Source organism: Dama dama, chromosome 1 (genome assembly GCF_033118175.1).
Source record: "Dama dama isolate Ldn47 chromosome 1, ASM3311817v1, whole genome shotgun sequence".
NCBI lineage: Eukaryota > Metazoa > Chordata > Mammalia > Artiodactyla > Cervidae > Dama > Dama dama.
Genome location: NC_083681.1, coordinates 78439932 through 78453623, shown reverse-complemented (window position 1 = coordinate 78453623; position 13692 = coordinate 78439932). Strand labels below are relative to the sequence as shown.

The 13692-nt window shown below is 37.2% G+C and overlaps 2 protein-coding genes across 2 annotated transcripts; both read left to right on the top strand.

The window, feature by feature from the left end:
- The first annotated feature begins 5998 nt into the window (after positions 1-5998).
- On the top strand, positions 5999-6938 carry LOC133056112 (olfactory receptor 8K5-like). Its single transcript, XM_061141221.1, is given in 2 exon segments — positions 5999-6100; positions 6102-6938. Coding segments are annotated over 2 exon segments (939 nt in total).
- A 4124-nt stretch (positions 6939-11062) lies between these two features.
- Positions 11063-12022, top strand: LOC133068126 (olfactory receptor 8K1). The gene has a single exon (XM_061159231.1). It carries the CDS (start codon positions 11063-11065, stop codon positions 12020-12022), a length of 960 nt encoding a protein of 319 aa, XP_061015214.1.
- Positions 12023-13692: the final 1670 nt, after the last annotated feature.

Below are 13692 nucleotides of genomic sequence, written 5' to 3'. Positions count from 1 at the left end.
TTTTACAGAGCTCTCCATGAGCTGTACAGATCATTTATGCTGTTTGGTTTCTTTCCTTGCACTTTTTTTTTTTTTTCAATTGGGAATACGTAGATCATCTTGAATAATTAGCAGTCACCACAGGCAATTTTTAATAAATGCTCAGATGATTTAGGTGTAATCATCTGAATAAATGATACTATTTCCTCTGGGATCATCACAGAGGAAGAGAAAAGGCATACATTCTCCTTATCCAAACAAAAAGTAATTTTGGGGAAGAAAATCCAATTCTTCATTAAAGGTGAGTGGATAGAAGTTGTCAATTTTGATTATCACCTGGGTGTTGGTCATTTCCTAAATTTTCTGGCCTCTGACCATGGACTCTTATGACTGTTAATGGTCACTGAGAGCTAATTCCTTACTTGAAAAAAACATTATCATCTCTCTTTTTATCTGGAGTAGTATGGAATTTTTAGAATATTAGATCTTGACTAGAAGTAATATATTCACTTGATTTCTAAAATGTGAAAGTACATTTGGATATTTCATGGGATGAAAAAGTTAGAAATATCCGAAAAAATCATCACTGGTCTCATCTATTAAAATCTATTAACATTAAGATTCATCTAGATAAAATATAGGATGCCCAGTTATATCTGAATATTATATAAAATAATTTTTAGTAGATGTCTTTTGTACTGTTTGGTAATTATTATTCATATAAACATATCCAATGCAATATTTTAAAATAAAACATTAAATTATGTATTATATATTATAATATTTTTAAAACATTTGCACTATTTTAAATGAAAACAATTTTAATAATGTATAATAATGATATAAGTCTTTATGGCATTTCCCTGGTGGCTCATATGATAAAGAATATGCCTACAATGCAGGAGGGTTTGATCTCGGAATTAGGAAGATCCTCTGGAGAAGGGAATGGCTACCCACTCCAGTATTCTTGCCTGGAGAATTCCACAGACAAAGGAGCCTGGCAGCCTATAGACCTTGGGCTCGCAAAAAGTCGGTCACAACTAAGTGACTAAGAGTTTCAAGTCCTTATATATAAAGATAAGCCATATGTATGAAATTTTACATTTTTTAGTTGTCTGCTTTTTTCCCTTACTGGTTGCTTACTACTTGATTTGTGTTTTTTTGTTTGCTTGCTTGTATTCAGGAAAGGTTTTACAAACTGAATAAGTAGACTGGCAAATAAATAGAATGATTTAAGAGTTACCGAGAAAGCCCTGTCCCTCAGATAATTCCTAACTGCTATCATCATGTCTGAAGATTGAAAAGTCAGTCATTCTTTTGCATAATTTTTGCATTTTGTATGCCTTAATTCCTTGAATGGAAGTGCATAAAATGCTGCACCAAAATGACTTTAGATATTCTTTCCTGAAATAGAAGAATGGACAGGATATCAATACCTCTTTAAGATTCTAGCAGCTGCTAGTTCTAGTAGAACTAGAAGTGAGGTTGTTGGATCATATGGGGAACTTTTAATCAGCAGGTATAAAATTACAACTTTGCAAGATGGATAGGATAAAGATATGCTGTACACCATTGTGTACATAGTTAATAATACTGTACTGTACACTTCAAAGTATCTTAATGGGGTAAATCCTCATACTAGAATGAACAGGGTAAAAGAATCAAGACATCTTCAGTGGGAGGTAATCACTGGCACTGAAAATGGAGATCAATTCAGTAAACACTAAAATAATTCTTAGCAAACACTGAAGACTTCAAAGGGTGCTGGAATTTTGGATTGCCTTAACTCAGTTATGACCAACCTAGACAGCATATTAAAAATCAGAGACATTACTTTGCCAACAAAAGTCTGTGTAGTCAAGGCTATGGTTTTTTCAGTGGTCATGTATGGATGTGAGAGTTGGACTATAAAGAAAGCTGAGTGCAGAAGAATTGACGATTTGAACTGTGGTGTTGGAGAAGACTCTCGAGAGTCCCTTGGACTGCAAGGAGAGCCAGCCAGTCCATCCTGAAGGAGATCGGTCCTGGGTGTTCACTAGAAGGACTGATGCTGAAGCTGAACCTCCAATCCTTTGGCCACCTCATGCAAAAAGCTGACTCATTGGAAAAGACCCTGATGCTGGGAAAGATTGAGGGCGTGAGGAGAAGGGGATGATGGAGGATTAGATGGTTGGATGGCATCACTGACTCAATGGACATGGGTTTGGGTGGACTCCGAGAGCTGGTGATGGACAGGGCGGCCTGGCGAGCTGTGGTCCTGGGGTCGCAAAGAGTCGGACACGACTGAGTGACTGAACTGAACTGAACTCAGTGTGTTTCCCATTCTGCAGGAAAACCTTGAGAGTAGAATCTGAAACATTGGGGTCTTATTTATAAAATGGGAAGGGGCCTGAAAGCAGAATGGGATTCAATGGGGAATCTGCAGACAACATCAGCTAGGAGAAAGGGGTAGAAATGGCTCTGCAATCTCCAGTATTGCATCCCTAGTCTTTGAATCAAACTGGCTAAATCAATACTAAAAATTAGCAAGTGCCACTGAGTGGCTTCTTACTCCAGCTAACCTTCCGATTGGCTTTGTAAGGGAGCAATATTTGACCCCCAGCCCCCCAAAATGTCTCTTTGGCATGGATTATTTCCAGCTGAAAACAATCAAGATGCAGAAGACTCCAGAAGAAATTTTGATCTTCCCCCCGATTGTCTAAAAAATACTAGATGAAGGGCTTGTTGATATCTGCAGAGAAAGTTGGCTATGTGTAGTCAGAGAAATGCAGGCAGTGCCTAGAGATCCAAGTCCACTCTGTACTACTGTCTCTACTGGACCCAGCAGATATCAGTTTATCAAGCATTTGTTTTTCCATCTCCATGCTAATTCCCTCCTGCCCCTTTGAAGTCCCAGACCACTACCTTCAACATCCTCTTTTGTCTTTAGCTGAAGACAGTATTTAAGGTAAAGACTTTGGCCATTTTGATGAACTACTCAGTTTTCCTGAGTTGCTTCTATATATACATGTTATACAACTTTTATTTGATTTCTTCCTGCAAATCTGTCTCATGGCAATTTAATTCTCAGAGCCACCAACCAGCCTAAAGAACCTAGGAAGATGGTAGAAGATAATGCCTTCCTCTCTGACAGCTCTGATGAAATAAAAATGCAGTCTAAGGCAAGTCAGAGAATTGTGTGCATAATTGTTGTTTCTCTTCCTTTGGCATCCTCTCTCCCCTCTACTGTGCACTGTGTATCTCTATTATGCCTCAACCAAACTTCCCATCAGCAGAAATATCTACTCAATAACAAAGAGACACATTCTCCTAGCACCAGCAAGATAAATCCTTAGGAAATGACCTTCCTTCTTGTAAGGGGCTCACCATGATGACCCCTTGTCCACCGCTATCTGTACATGTAGATCTGGTTTGTTTACACTGTCAATAATACATCAGTCAATGAACAGCTCTTAGTCTCAGAAAATTATTTGACTACACTTTGATCTTTAAAAGATAGAACAATTCCAGAACTTTCTGAGAGGTTATTTCAGGGTTATAATCCTTTCAGTTCAGTTCAGTTCAGTTCAATTGCTCAGTCATGTCTGACTCTTTGCAACCCCATGAATTACAGCACACCAGGCCACCCTGTCCAACACCAACTCCCAGAGTCTACACAAACCCATGTCAATTGAGTCGATAATGCCATCCAGCCATCTCATCCTCTGTTGTCCCCTTCTCTTCCTGCCCCCAATCCTTCCCAGCATCAGGGTCTTTTCCAATGAGTTAACTCTTTGCATGAGGTGGCCAAAGTATTGGAGTTTCAGCTTCAACATCAGTCCTACCAATGAACACCCAGGACAGATCTCCTATAAGATGGACTGGTTGGATCTCCTTGCAGTCCAAGGGACTCTCAAGAGTCTTCTCCAACACCACAGTTAAAAGCATCAATTCTTCGGTGCTCAGCTTTCTTCACCATCCAACTCTCACATCCATACATGACCACTGGAAAAACCATAGCCTTGACTACATGGACCTTTGTTGGCAAAGTACTGTCTCTGCTTCTAAATATGCTGTCTTTTTTGGTCATAACTTTCCTTCCAAGGAGTAAGCGTTTTTTAATTTCATGGATGCAATCACCATCTGCAGTGATTTTGGAGCCCCCAAAATAAAATCAGCCACTGTTTCCCCTGTTGCCCCATCTATTTGCCATGAAGTGATGGGACCAGATACCATGATCTTAGTTTTCTGAATGCTGAGCTTTAAGCTAACTTTTTCACTTTCCTCCTTCACTTTCATCAAGAGACTTTTTTAGTTCTTCTTCACTTTCTGCCATTTTGATGGTGTCAGCTGCATATCTGAGGTTATTAATATTTCTCCCAGCAATATTGATTCAAGGTTTTGTTTCTTCCAGCCCAGCATTTCTCATGATGTACTCTGCATATACGTTAAAACAGTAGGGTGACAATATACAGCCTTGACGTACTCCTTTTCTTATTTGGAACCAGTCTTTTGTTCCATGTCCAGTTCTAACTATTGCTTCTTGACCTGTATACAGGTTTCTCAAGAGACAGGTCAGATGGTCTGGTATTCCTATCTCTTTAAGAATCTTCCACAGTTTATTGTGATCCACACAATCAAAGGCTTTGGCATAGTCAATAACGCAGAAATAGATGTTTTTCTGGAACTCTTTTGCTTTTTCGATGTCCCAGTGGATGTTGGCAATTTAACCTCTGGTTCCTCTGCCTTTTCTAAAACCAACTTGAACATCTCGAAGTTCATGGTTCTTGTATTGCTGTAGCCTGGCTTGGAGAATTTTGAGCATTTCTTTTCTAGTGTGTGAGATGAGCGCAATTGTGCAGTAGTTTGAGCATTTTTTGGGATTGCCTTTCTTAGGGATTGGAATGAAAACTGACCTTTTCCAGTCCTGTGGCCACTGCTGAGTTTTCCAAATTTGCTGGCGTATTGAGTGCAGCACTTTCACAGTATCAGCTTTCAGGATTTCAATTAGCTCAACTGGAATTCCACATAATCCTTAGTCTGGTTCACATAAGATTTTCTATTCTTAGATCAACTGATTAATTTTTTCATTGACAGAATCCAGAAGTTTCACCTGATAGAAGTTTCTGCCTTTGCCCATTTGGATGTCTCAGACTAAAGTTGAGCATTCTATTACATTATAATAATTTTATCCTATATTTTATCTGATTGAGATTTTTGAACTTGAATTACTCCTCCAATTGAAAGTCATGCTTACAGTGTTCCAGATTTTGCTTAAGAAGAAACTAAGAGAAAGGGAATCCAGATGGATTAAGCTAAGAGAAGTTCTAATTGTTTTTACTGATTGGTGATTTAGTCACTAAGCATCTGACTCTTTGCAATCCCATGGACTGTAGCCTACGAGGCTCCTCTGTCCATGGGATTTTCCAGGCTAGAATACTGGAGTGGGTTGCCATTTCCTTCTCCAGAGCATCTTCTACACCCAGGGATCGAACCTGGGTCTTCTGCATTGCAGGCAGATTCTTTGCTAATTGAACCAACAGGGAAGCCCATGTAAATTTTATGACATGCAGAAGGCAGCACTTAACACTGAAACATTTTAAAAATTATGGTGTTATGCTTTGTATTGTACAATTGTACAATATATACTATATTGTGCAATTTGAGAAGTCCAAAAGAATTCTCAGATGAAAGTGGAAGTGTACTGAATAAAAATGTGATATCCTTGTATAGATGAAATAAAGTCTATATTTCTATGTTAATACCTCAATGATAATTTTTTTTAATAAACAGATATTTTCCATGTATCACTGACTCTATTTAATCTGTAGTAACAGTGCATGTGATTTTCCATGATTTCCTCTTTTTGGAAAGTAGAAGATTCTGTCATTTATTTTAGTTTCAAAATAAGATATGGAAATTACTTTTCTATCCCTTATCATGAAATAAAATATCTACTCTCTCTAAAAGTATTATACTTAATTAAATGACATCACGGGAAAACTAACCTATTTCTTTCCAGAAAAGCTAACTGGATTAAATGGACCAACAGAATCGATCATCACTGACTGAATTCATTCTGATGGGGGTCACAAAGCCTGAACTTCAGGCTCCCCTTTTTGGGGTCTTCCTCATCATCTACAAAAATCACAGTGGTGGGAAATCTGGGCATGATCATCTTAACTGAAGTGGATTCCCGGCTACACACACCTATGTACTTTTTTATCAAACACTTGGCTTTCATTGATCTTGGTAATTCTACTGTCATTTGTCCCAAGATGCTGGTGAATTTTGTTGTGGATCAAAATACTATTTCCTATTATGCATGTGCCACACAAATGGCTTTCTTCCTTATGTTCATTATCAGTGAATTTTTTATCTTGTCGGCCATGGCCTATGACCGCTACTTGGCTATCTACAACCCTCTGCTGTACAATGTTATCATGTCCCAGAGACTTTGTTATATGCTGGTAGGCATTCCATATCTCTACAGTAGCTTTCAGGCACTCATGTTTACTATTAAGATTTTTACACTGACTTTTTGCGGCTCTAATGTCATCAGTCATTTCTACTGTGATGACATTCCCTTGTTACTTATGCTCTGCTCAAATGCACAAGAAATAGAATTGTTGATCATACTATTTTCAGCATTTAATTTGATCTCTTCCCTCTTGGTCATCCTAATGTCCTACATACTGATCCTGATAGCAGTATTTCAAATGTGTTCTGCAGAGAGCAGGAAAAAAGCTTTCTCCACATGCGGTTCTCATCTGATGGTGGTGGTTGTGTTCTATGGGTCTCTACTATTTATGTATATGCAGCCCAACTCCACTCACTCCTTTGATACAGATAAAATGGCCTCTGTGTTTTATACTTTAGTGATTCCCATGTTTCACCCCTTGATCTACAGCTTAAGGAACAAAGAAGTGAAAAATGCTTTCCAAAGGGTCTTAAAGAATAAGTGCAAACTTAGTGTCTAATATCCAATAATCCAATAAGAATTATTATTTTAACAAACTATGATTGAGGCATATGTCACTTGATGACATTTCTAAAAAAAAAATATAATACCATTCTTCTTGGCTCCAGAGCAAAGGTTCATTAAAATGCACAGAGAAATAGATTGTTTTCCTTGGGTCCAGTTAATTTTCATACTTTAAATCTCAGTGGAATCTCACTCTCTTCCCCACATTCCTTGCTGTTGATTCAATGTCTCCTTTAATGATTCCACAGAACCCCGAATAGATCCCAAAGGAAGCTCTTATCAAACTCTACTTAGTAAACCATGTGTTTGTTTCTGCCAAGCTTTTTGTTTGTTTTCTACGAAGGTGTCCTTTCAATCATTTTGCACTGTATTTCCTGAATATAAACAACTGTGTGTAGATAGAGTGAGTCTCTTACATACAGCAGACTTTTGGATCATAATTTTTTTTAAATAATCATTCTACTCATCTCAACCTTTGGGGAATTTAATCTATTTTCATTTAAAGTAATTACATTACAAGATTTCCTTGAGTTTGTGACTGAAACTAATTTGGCCATGCCTTACAATGAAAGACCACAAGTCTGTTAAAATAATGATCACGGAATTGTGAGGTAAACAATCCCAGAGATCACACAGAACAAGAAGACATCAGTGTTCCAAACAGCCAGAGAGTGAAATCCTTGTTCCATACCTGGGCATCCAGTCGAGATCTCAGAGGTATTATGAAAACTACTTTGGACTCACATAGTTAGAAAACAAGACTCAAAAGGAGCTAGTTGATTCTTGTTTAAAACATTTAACGTTCTTTTAGGAAGACAACAGAAAATTGCAGCACTCATTATTCTGTATTTCTTCACAGTATTTAGAATCTAGTCACAAATACTAGACAAATGTGAAAGGCAAGAACATGTGACCCCCAACCAGGAGATAATTAAAACAGATCCTGAAATGTCAGTGAAGATATAATTAACAGGCAAGGACTTTAAAACATATTATAAATATGTTACAAATATTGAATCATTTAATAAAAACACTAAACTGGGAAACAAAATATTTATTGAATGAACATAACAGCATATTGTGTACTGAAAAAGAAATGATAGCTATACTTAAACACATCACAATAAATGGTACTCAAAGAGAAAAGCTAAAATTCTGAATAAACACCACGGAAATAGTTTCAGTGATCTGTAGAACAATAGCAACCTAAATACTGTATATTTAAGTGTAGGAAAGTGGAAAGAAAAGATTATATATGATTGGAAAACCAATGAGAGAAATATTGGCCAGAATTTTTTCCAAACTTTATAAAAGATAATCCTAAGATATAAAGAGCTAAAATAATTCTAAGCAGGATAAACAGAAAGGAAATTACACCAAGGCATGCCATGTCAAGTTTCTGAAAACTGAAGATAAAAGCATTAATGACATAGAAATGAAAGATATACATGAAGATGAACACGTAAATAAAAGAGTTATCACTGATCTTTTTGCAGAAACAATATGTCATAAAACATTGTTTTGTGTCAACCTATAATTATATATCCATCAAAAAATTCTTGGTTAATGAATGCTATGTTATCAAATATTGCATAATCTTTTTCTTCAAAGTCATTTTTCACTTACTCATATACTGTGTGCACGTGCAACATACCTAATATGTGCATTAAATTGTGTAACTGAGATGCTGACAAAAGTATATTTATGTTTTCCAATGTTTAGTGATACTGCATAGTTTGTTCAATTAGACCAGGGAATGAAATACTTTTGACTTTTCCTAATGAGACATTTGGAGAATAACAGATATCCAAGGCACTCTCCCTAAGGTAATTATGTTCAATGTTTTCTTTTTTTAATCTTTGAATGAGATCAAAATTTTAACAAAATGAGTCTCAAAGGGATAGAAAAACACTTAAAAACATTCTGCAATAGCCAATGAGGATTAAAACAGAAAGTCAAAGCAAATTCTTCAGTAAGGTAAGTAGAAAACACTGGCCTGCAAATTTCTCAGGGCGTACAGATTAAACCCAGTCATCACCAAAGATCTTGAAGGCATTATGCTCTGCAAAACTGTTTCTTCCCTTTCAGTATACTTTTCTGACCAACAAGATTAATGATGTATGGGACAGACCTTTTGTATGGACTCTGATGCAATGCATTTAGACTATCTTAGTTTTCCAAACGAACTTAAAGTTCTACCATCTATTTTAACAAGGATCTTTTTCTATCCTTGCTTACCGGGTGCCTCCCCTTCTCCATTTTTCATTGCCTGTGTACTCAGGATGACCATGATAGAACAGAAGAATGCCATGTTTGTGAGAATATCTCCTGAAGAAAGTTAATTTTATTTGAATCCTAATTCTGCCAGTTATTGTCTGGGTGATCTTGATTAAGTTACTTTATTCTTGACATGTAAATGGATTATGCTCATATAGTTGACCCTTGAACAACACGTTTTGGACTATATGGGTCCACTTATATGCAGATTTTTTTTTTTTTAATTTTCTCAGCATCTACACCACTATGTTTACCAGTGATGGTTGGCCAAATCTATAGATAGAGAACCCCCAGTGGATAAGGAAGGTGGACTGTGGGACTGTAGCATCTGTAGATTTTGCTGTCTTCAGTGGATGCCGGAACCAACTCCCCACAAGTACCAGGGATGACCGTGCTATTTATTTTCTAGAGTTGTTGTATGGATCGTGTGACTTAATACATGCAAAGTCCCCGCTAATTATCAGTTCCCTATCAGTGCTTGGTATTCATTTGTATTCTTCTTCCCAGTGGATCTATTTACATGGATCTCCATAAATAACCAGATTCATAAATAATCAGAATGTTCAAGCCCTTTTTTTTCAGAAGAGGGATGTGTGATTGGAAGACCATTAAAGGTGATTCAATTGTTAAAAACAATCAATATGGCAAATGAGGATTAAGATATTAATAGCAAAATTTGAAAATTAAAACATTATAGCATTGGATTTTGTATTGGATAAACAAGCTGAGGTTATAGTCAGTGAAAAACATTGAAATTTATGTTTAATTGCCAGGGTTTGTACTCATTACATAATTCATCAGTCTACCAACAGCCTTTTTATTATGCCTTGCAACTTTGAACAGATAAGACTATTGTCAATAATATAAGGTTTATTGTTTGAGTGTAGATGTTTGTCTTAAAAATTATCTGAACATTTTAAAAAAGTTCAAATATAATAGACAGATCTTTTGATAAATTTTAAAAGACCATGTAAAAACAAGTAGGCCATAGAAACTATCAAAACAATCATTTCAAAATGTCTTGTCTCTTTAAAGCACAATTTCCCAAAGTTTCAATGAATGTGTTTTGTGTTGATCTCAGCCTGTTGATAGTGATTCTATCAACCAGGACTGCCTGTGGGCATTCAAGTGGGCCCTATTATTTGTGGTGAGCTGCACAGACATTTCCCTGGTCAGAGCTAGTGCTGTGGCTGGACCAGCACTTGTGACTCTTTTATGATTGCAAGATGCATCTCAGTATCAGGTAACTTTGAAAATCAAGTCTTGTTACTCACATTCTGGAGGGTACATGACACACCCAAGGCCACACAGAGAGGTTGAGGGGAGGAAGAGAGAAAGAATGAGCGTAAGGGAGGACAGCATGGTTCTGCCTTTATTGTGATCAAGGGTGGGGATTTACTGTAAAGTAAATTATTATTGGTTAATTTAAAACATAAGAGCAGGAATTATTAAATTCAGAAAGGGAAAAGCAGGGTTAATCAAGCTGGCAGTTACTTATATCATTCAGGGCTTTCTCAAAAGGGAATTTCATGGATAGGAAAGCCCAGCTACTTATCTAATTGTTTAGCTAGAAATATGTTTATTTGAGATGTGTATCTTTGAAATCTATCGTCTCAGCAATGAAAAGGTTAATATCAGAACTTACATAACAATTTAAAAAGCTGATCATTATGCACTTACATTACAATGTGAATCTAGGTAGGTGTGGTCTTGACCTGATGGGAAGATGAATCTGTATTTATAATTTTAGACAAAGAAAATGACTCACATATCATGTATTAAATTCTCCTAGATGATAGCATTGCAAATACAAAGTAATGATTTTATACCCAGGTAGCCAAGATGGACCCCATGGAGAAACACAATCATACCGCCAAGCACAAGGTGACTGAATTTGTTCTCACAGGGATCACAGACAGTCCTGAGCTTCAGGCGCCTCTCTTTGGAATCTTCCTGGTCATCTACTTGGTCACAGTGACAGGCAATCTGGGCATGATTATCCTGACCCATTTGGACTCCAAGCTACACACTCCTATGTACTTTTTCCTTAGACATTTGTCAATTACTGATCTTGGTTACTCCACTGTTATTGGTCCAAAAATGATGGTCAACTTTGTGGTGCACAAAAATACGATATCCTACAATTGGTGTGCTACCCAACTGGCGTTCTTTGAGATTTTTATTATCACTGAACTCTTCATTCTATCAGCAATGGCCTATGACCGCTATGTAGCCATCTGCAAACCTCTTCTCTACGTGGTCATCATGGCACAGAAAGTGTGTTGGGGGCTGGTGCTTCCTCCCTACCTCTACAGCATCTTCGTGTCGCTACTTCTCACCATTAAGTTATTTAAATTGTCCTTCTGTGGCTCTAATGTCATCAGTTATTTTTACTGTGACTCTGTCCCTCTGATATCTCTGCTCTGTTCTGACACACATGAGTTAGAACTGATCATCTTGATCTTTTCAGGCTGCAATTTGCTCTGTTCCCTCTTGATTGTTCTTGTGTCCTACATGTTCATTCTCGTGGCCATTCTCAGAATGAACTCAATTAAGGGGAGGTACAAAGCCCTCTCCACCTGTAGCTCCCATCTGACAGCGGTGGTCGTGTTCTATGGAACGTTACTGTTCATGTACCTGCAGCCCAAGTCCGGCCATACTTTTGCTGTTGATAAGATGGCCTCTGTGTTTTACACTCTGGTGATCCCCATGCTCAATCCGCTGATCTATGGTCTAAGGAACAAAGAAGTGAAAGATGCTCTGAGGAGAACTTTTACTAATCGATGCAAAATTCCCAACTGATATCTTAATACAAGTTGAAAATGTGGGTCCAAAATCATTGTATAATGCTCTGTCAGTCCAATGAAAGCATCAAAAATAAAAATCTTTACCATATTGTTTCATCTTTTTCAGGATAAAATGCTTCCTTTCATATGTCCCAGTACTCTTCTCCACGTCACCTGAATAAACATGGTAGTCAGATGATTAAGTCTCAAGTGATTTTCAAGATCACATTGGAATCTATATTATTTAGAAATAAGGAAAATCATACCAAATTTTTGGTCAAATTCAGACTTGAAGAGGTTAAAAAAAGTATTTATTAGTAAAAATGGAGTATAATGGACCAAAAATTAGTGATATATATGTTCAAGCAGGCATTGTACTAAAGGTAAAGAATACTAAACCATGAACAATGTGCAGATTAGACAAGAGGAAAGAAAGGGAATAAGCTTATGATTATAACAGAACGAGTTATTTCAAGAACATATGCAATATAGAAAATAAAGTGTGCCTCTCAGAATTAAATCAGTCAGATTGAGTTAATATCTTCTATCTCAAGGATACAGTGTGGATTTTGGAAGATATTTAAATTAAAAACTATGAGAAGACTACTGGCTAACTCTGAGTCTCCCCTGACAGAGTCACACGCTATAGTTAGTTTTGGTTTATGTTGGCCTCCTGATAAAAGTTTATTTAGGATTAGCAGAGTCAAGAAAAATGAGTTATTTGGTCATATTCTTGTTGTTGCTATTTTTCGATCACTAAGTTGTGTCTGACTCTTTGACACTCCAGGGGCTGCAACACACCATACCTCCCTATCCCTCACTATCTGCCAGAGTTTGCCCAAGTTCATGTCCATTGAGTCAGGAACGCTATCCTACCCTCACATCCTCTGCTACCCTCTTCTCTTTTTGCCCTCAATCGTTCCCAGCATCAGGGTCTTTTCCATTGAGTCTGCTCTTCACATCAGGTGGCCAAAGTATTGGAGCTTCAGCCTCAGCATCAGTCCTTCCACTGAATGTTCAGGGTTGATTTCCTTTAGGATGGACTGGTTTGATCTCCTTGCAGACCAAGGGACGCTAAAAAGTCTTTTCCAGCATCACAATCTGAAAGAATCAGTTCTTTGGTGCTCAGCTTTCTTTATGGTCCAACTCTTACATCCATACATGATTACTGGAAAAACCACAGCTTTGACTATATGGACCTTTGTCAGTAAAGTGACGTCTTTGTTTTTCAATACACTATCTAGGTTTGTCATAGCTTTTCTTCCAAGGAGCAAACATCTTTTAATTTCATGGCTGAAGTCACTGTCTGCAATGATTTTGGAGCCCAAGAAGAGAAAATCTGTCACTGTTTCTACTTTTTCTTCTAGTTGCCATGAAATGTTGGGAATGGATGCCATGATCTTTATTTTTTGAATGTTGAGTTTTAGACCCAGAGGGATCGAGTAGAGAGGGAGGTGGGAGGGGGGATCGGGATGGGGAATACATGCAAATACATGGCTGATTCATGTCAATATATGACAAAAACCACTACAATATTGTAAAGTAATTAGCGTCCAACTAATAAAAATAAATGAAAAAAACAAAACAAAACAAAAACAAAACAAAACAAAATAAAACAACAGCTTTATCACTTTCCTTTTTCACCCTCATTAAGAGGCTCTTTAGTTCTTTGCTTTCTGCCAGTAG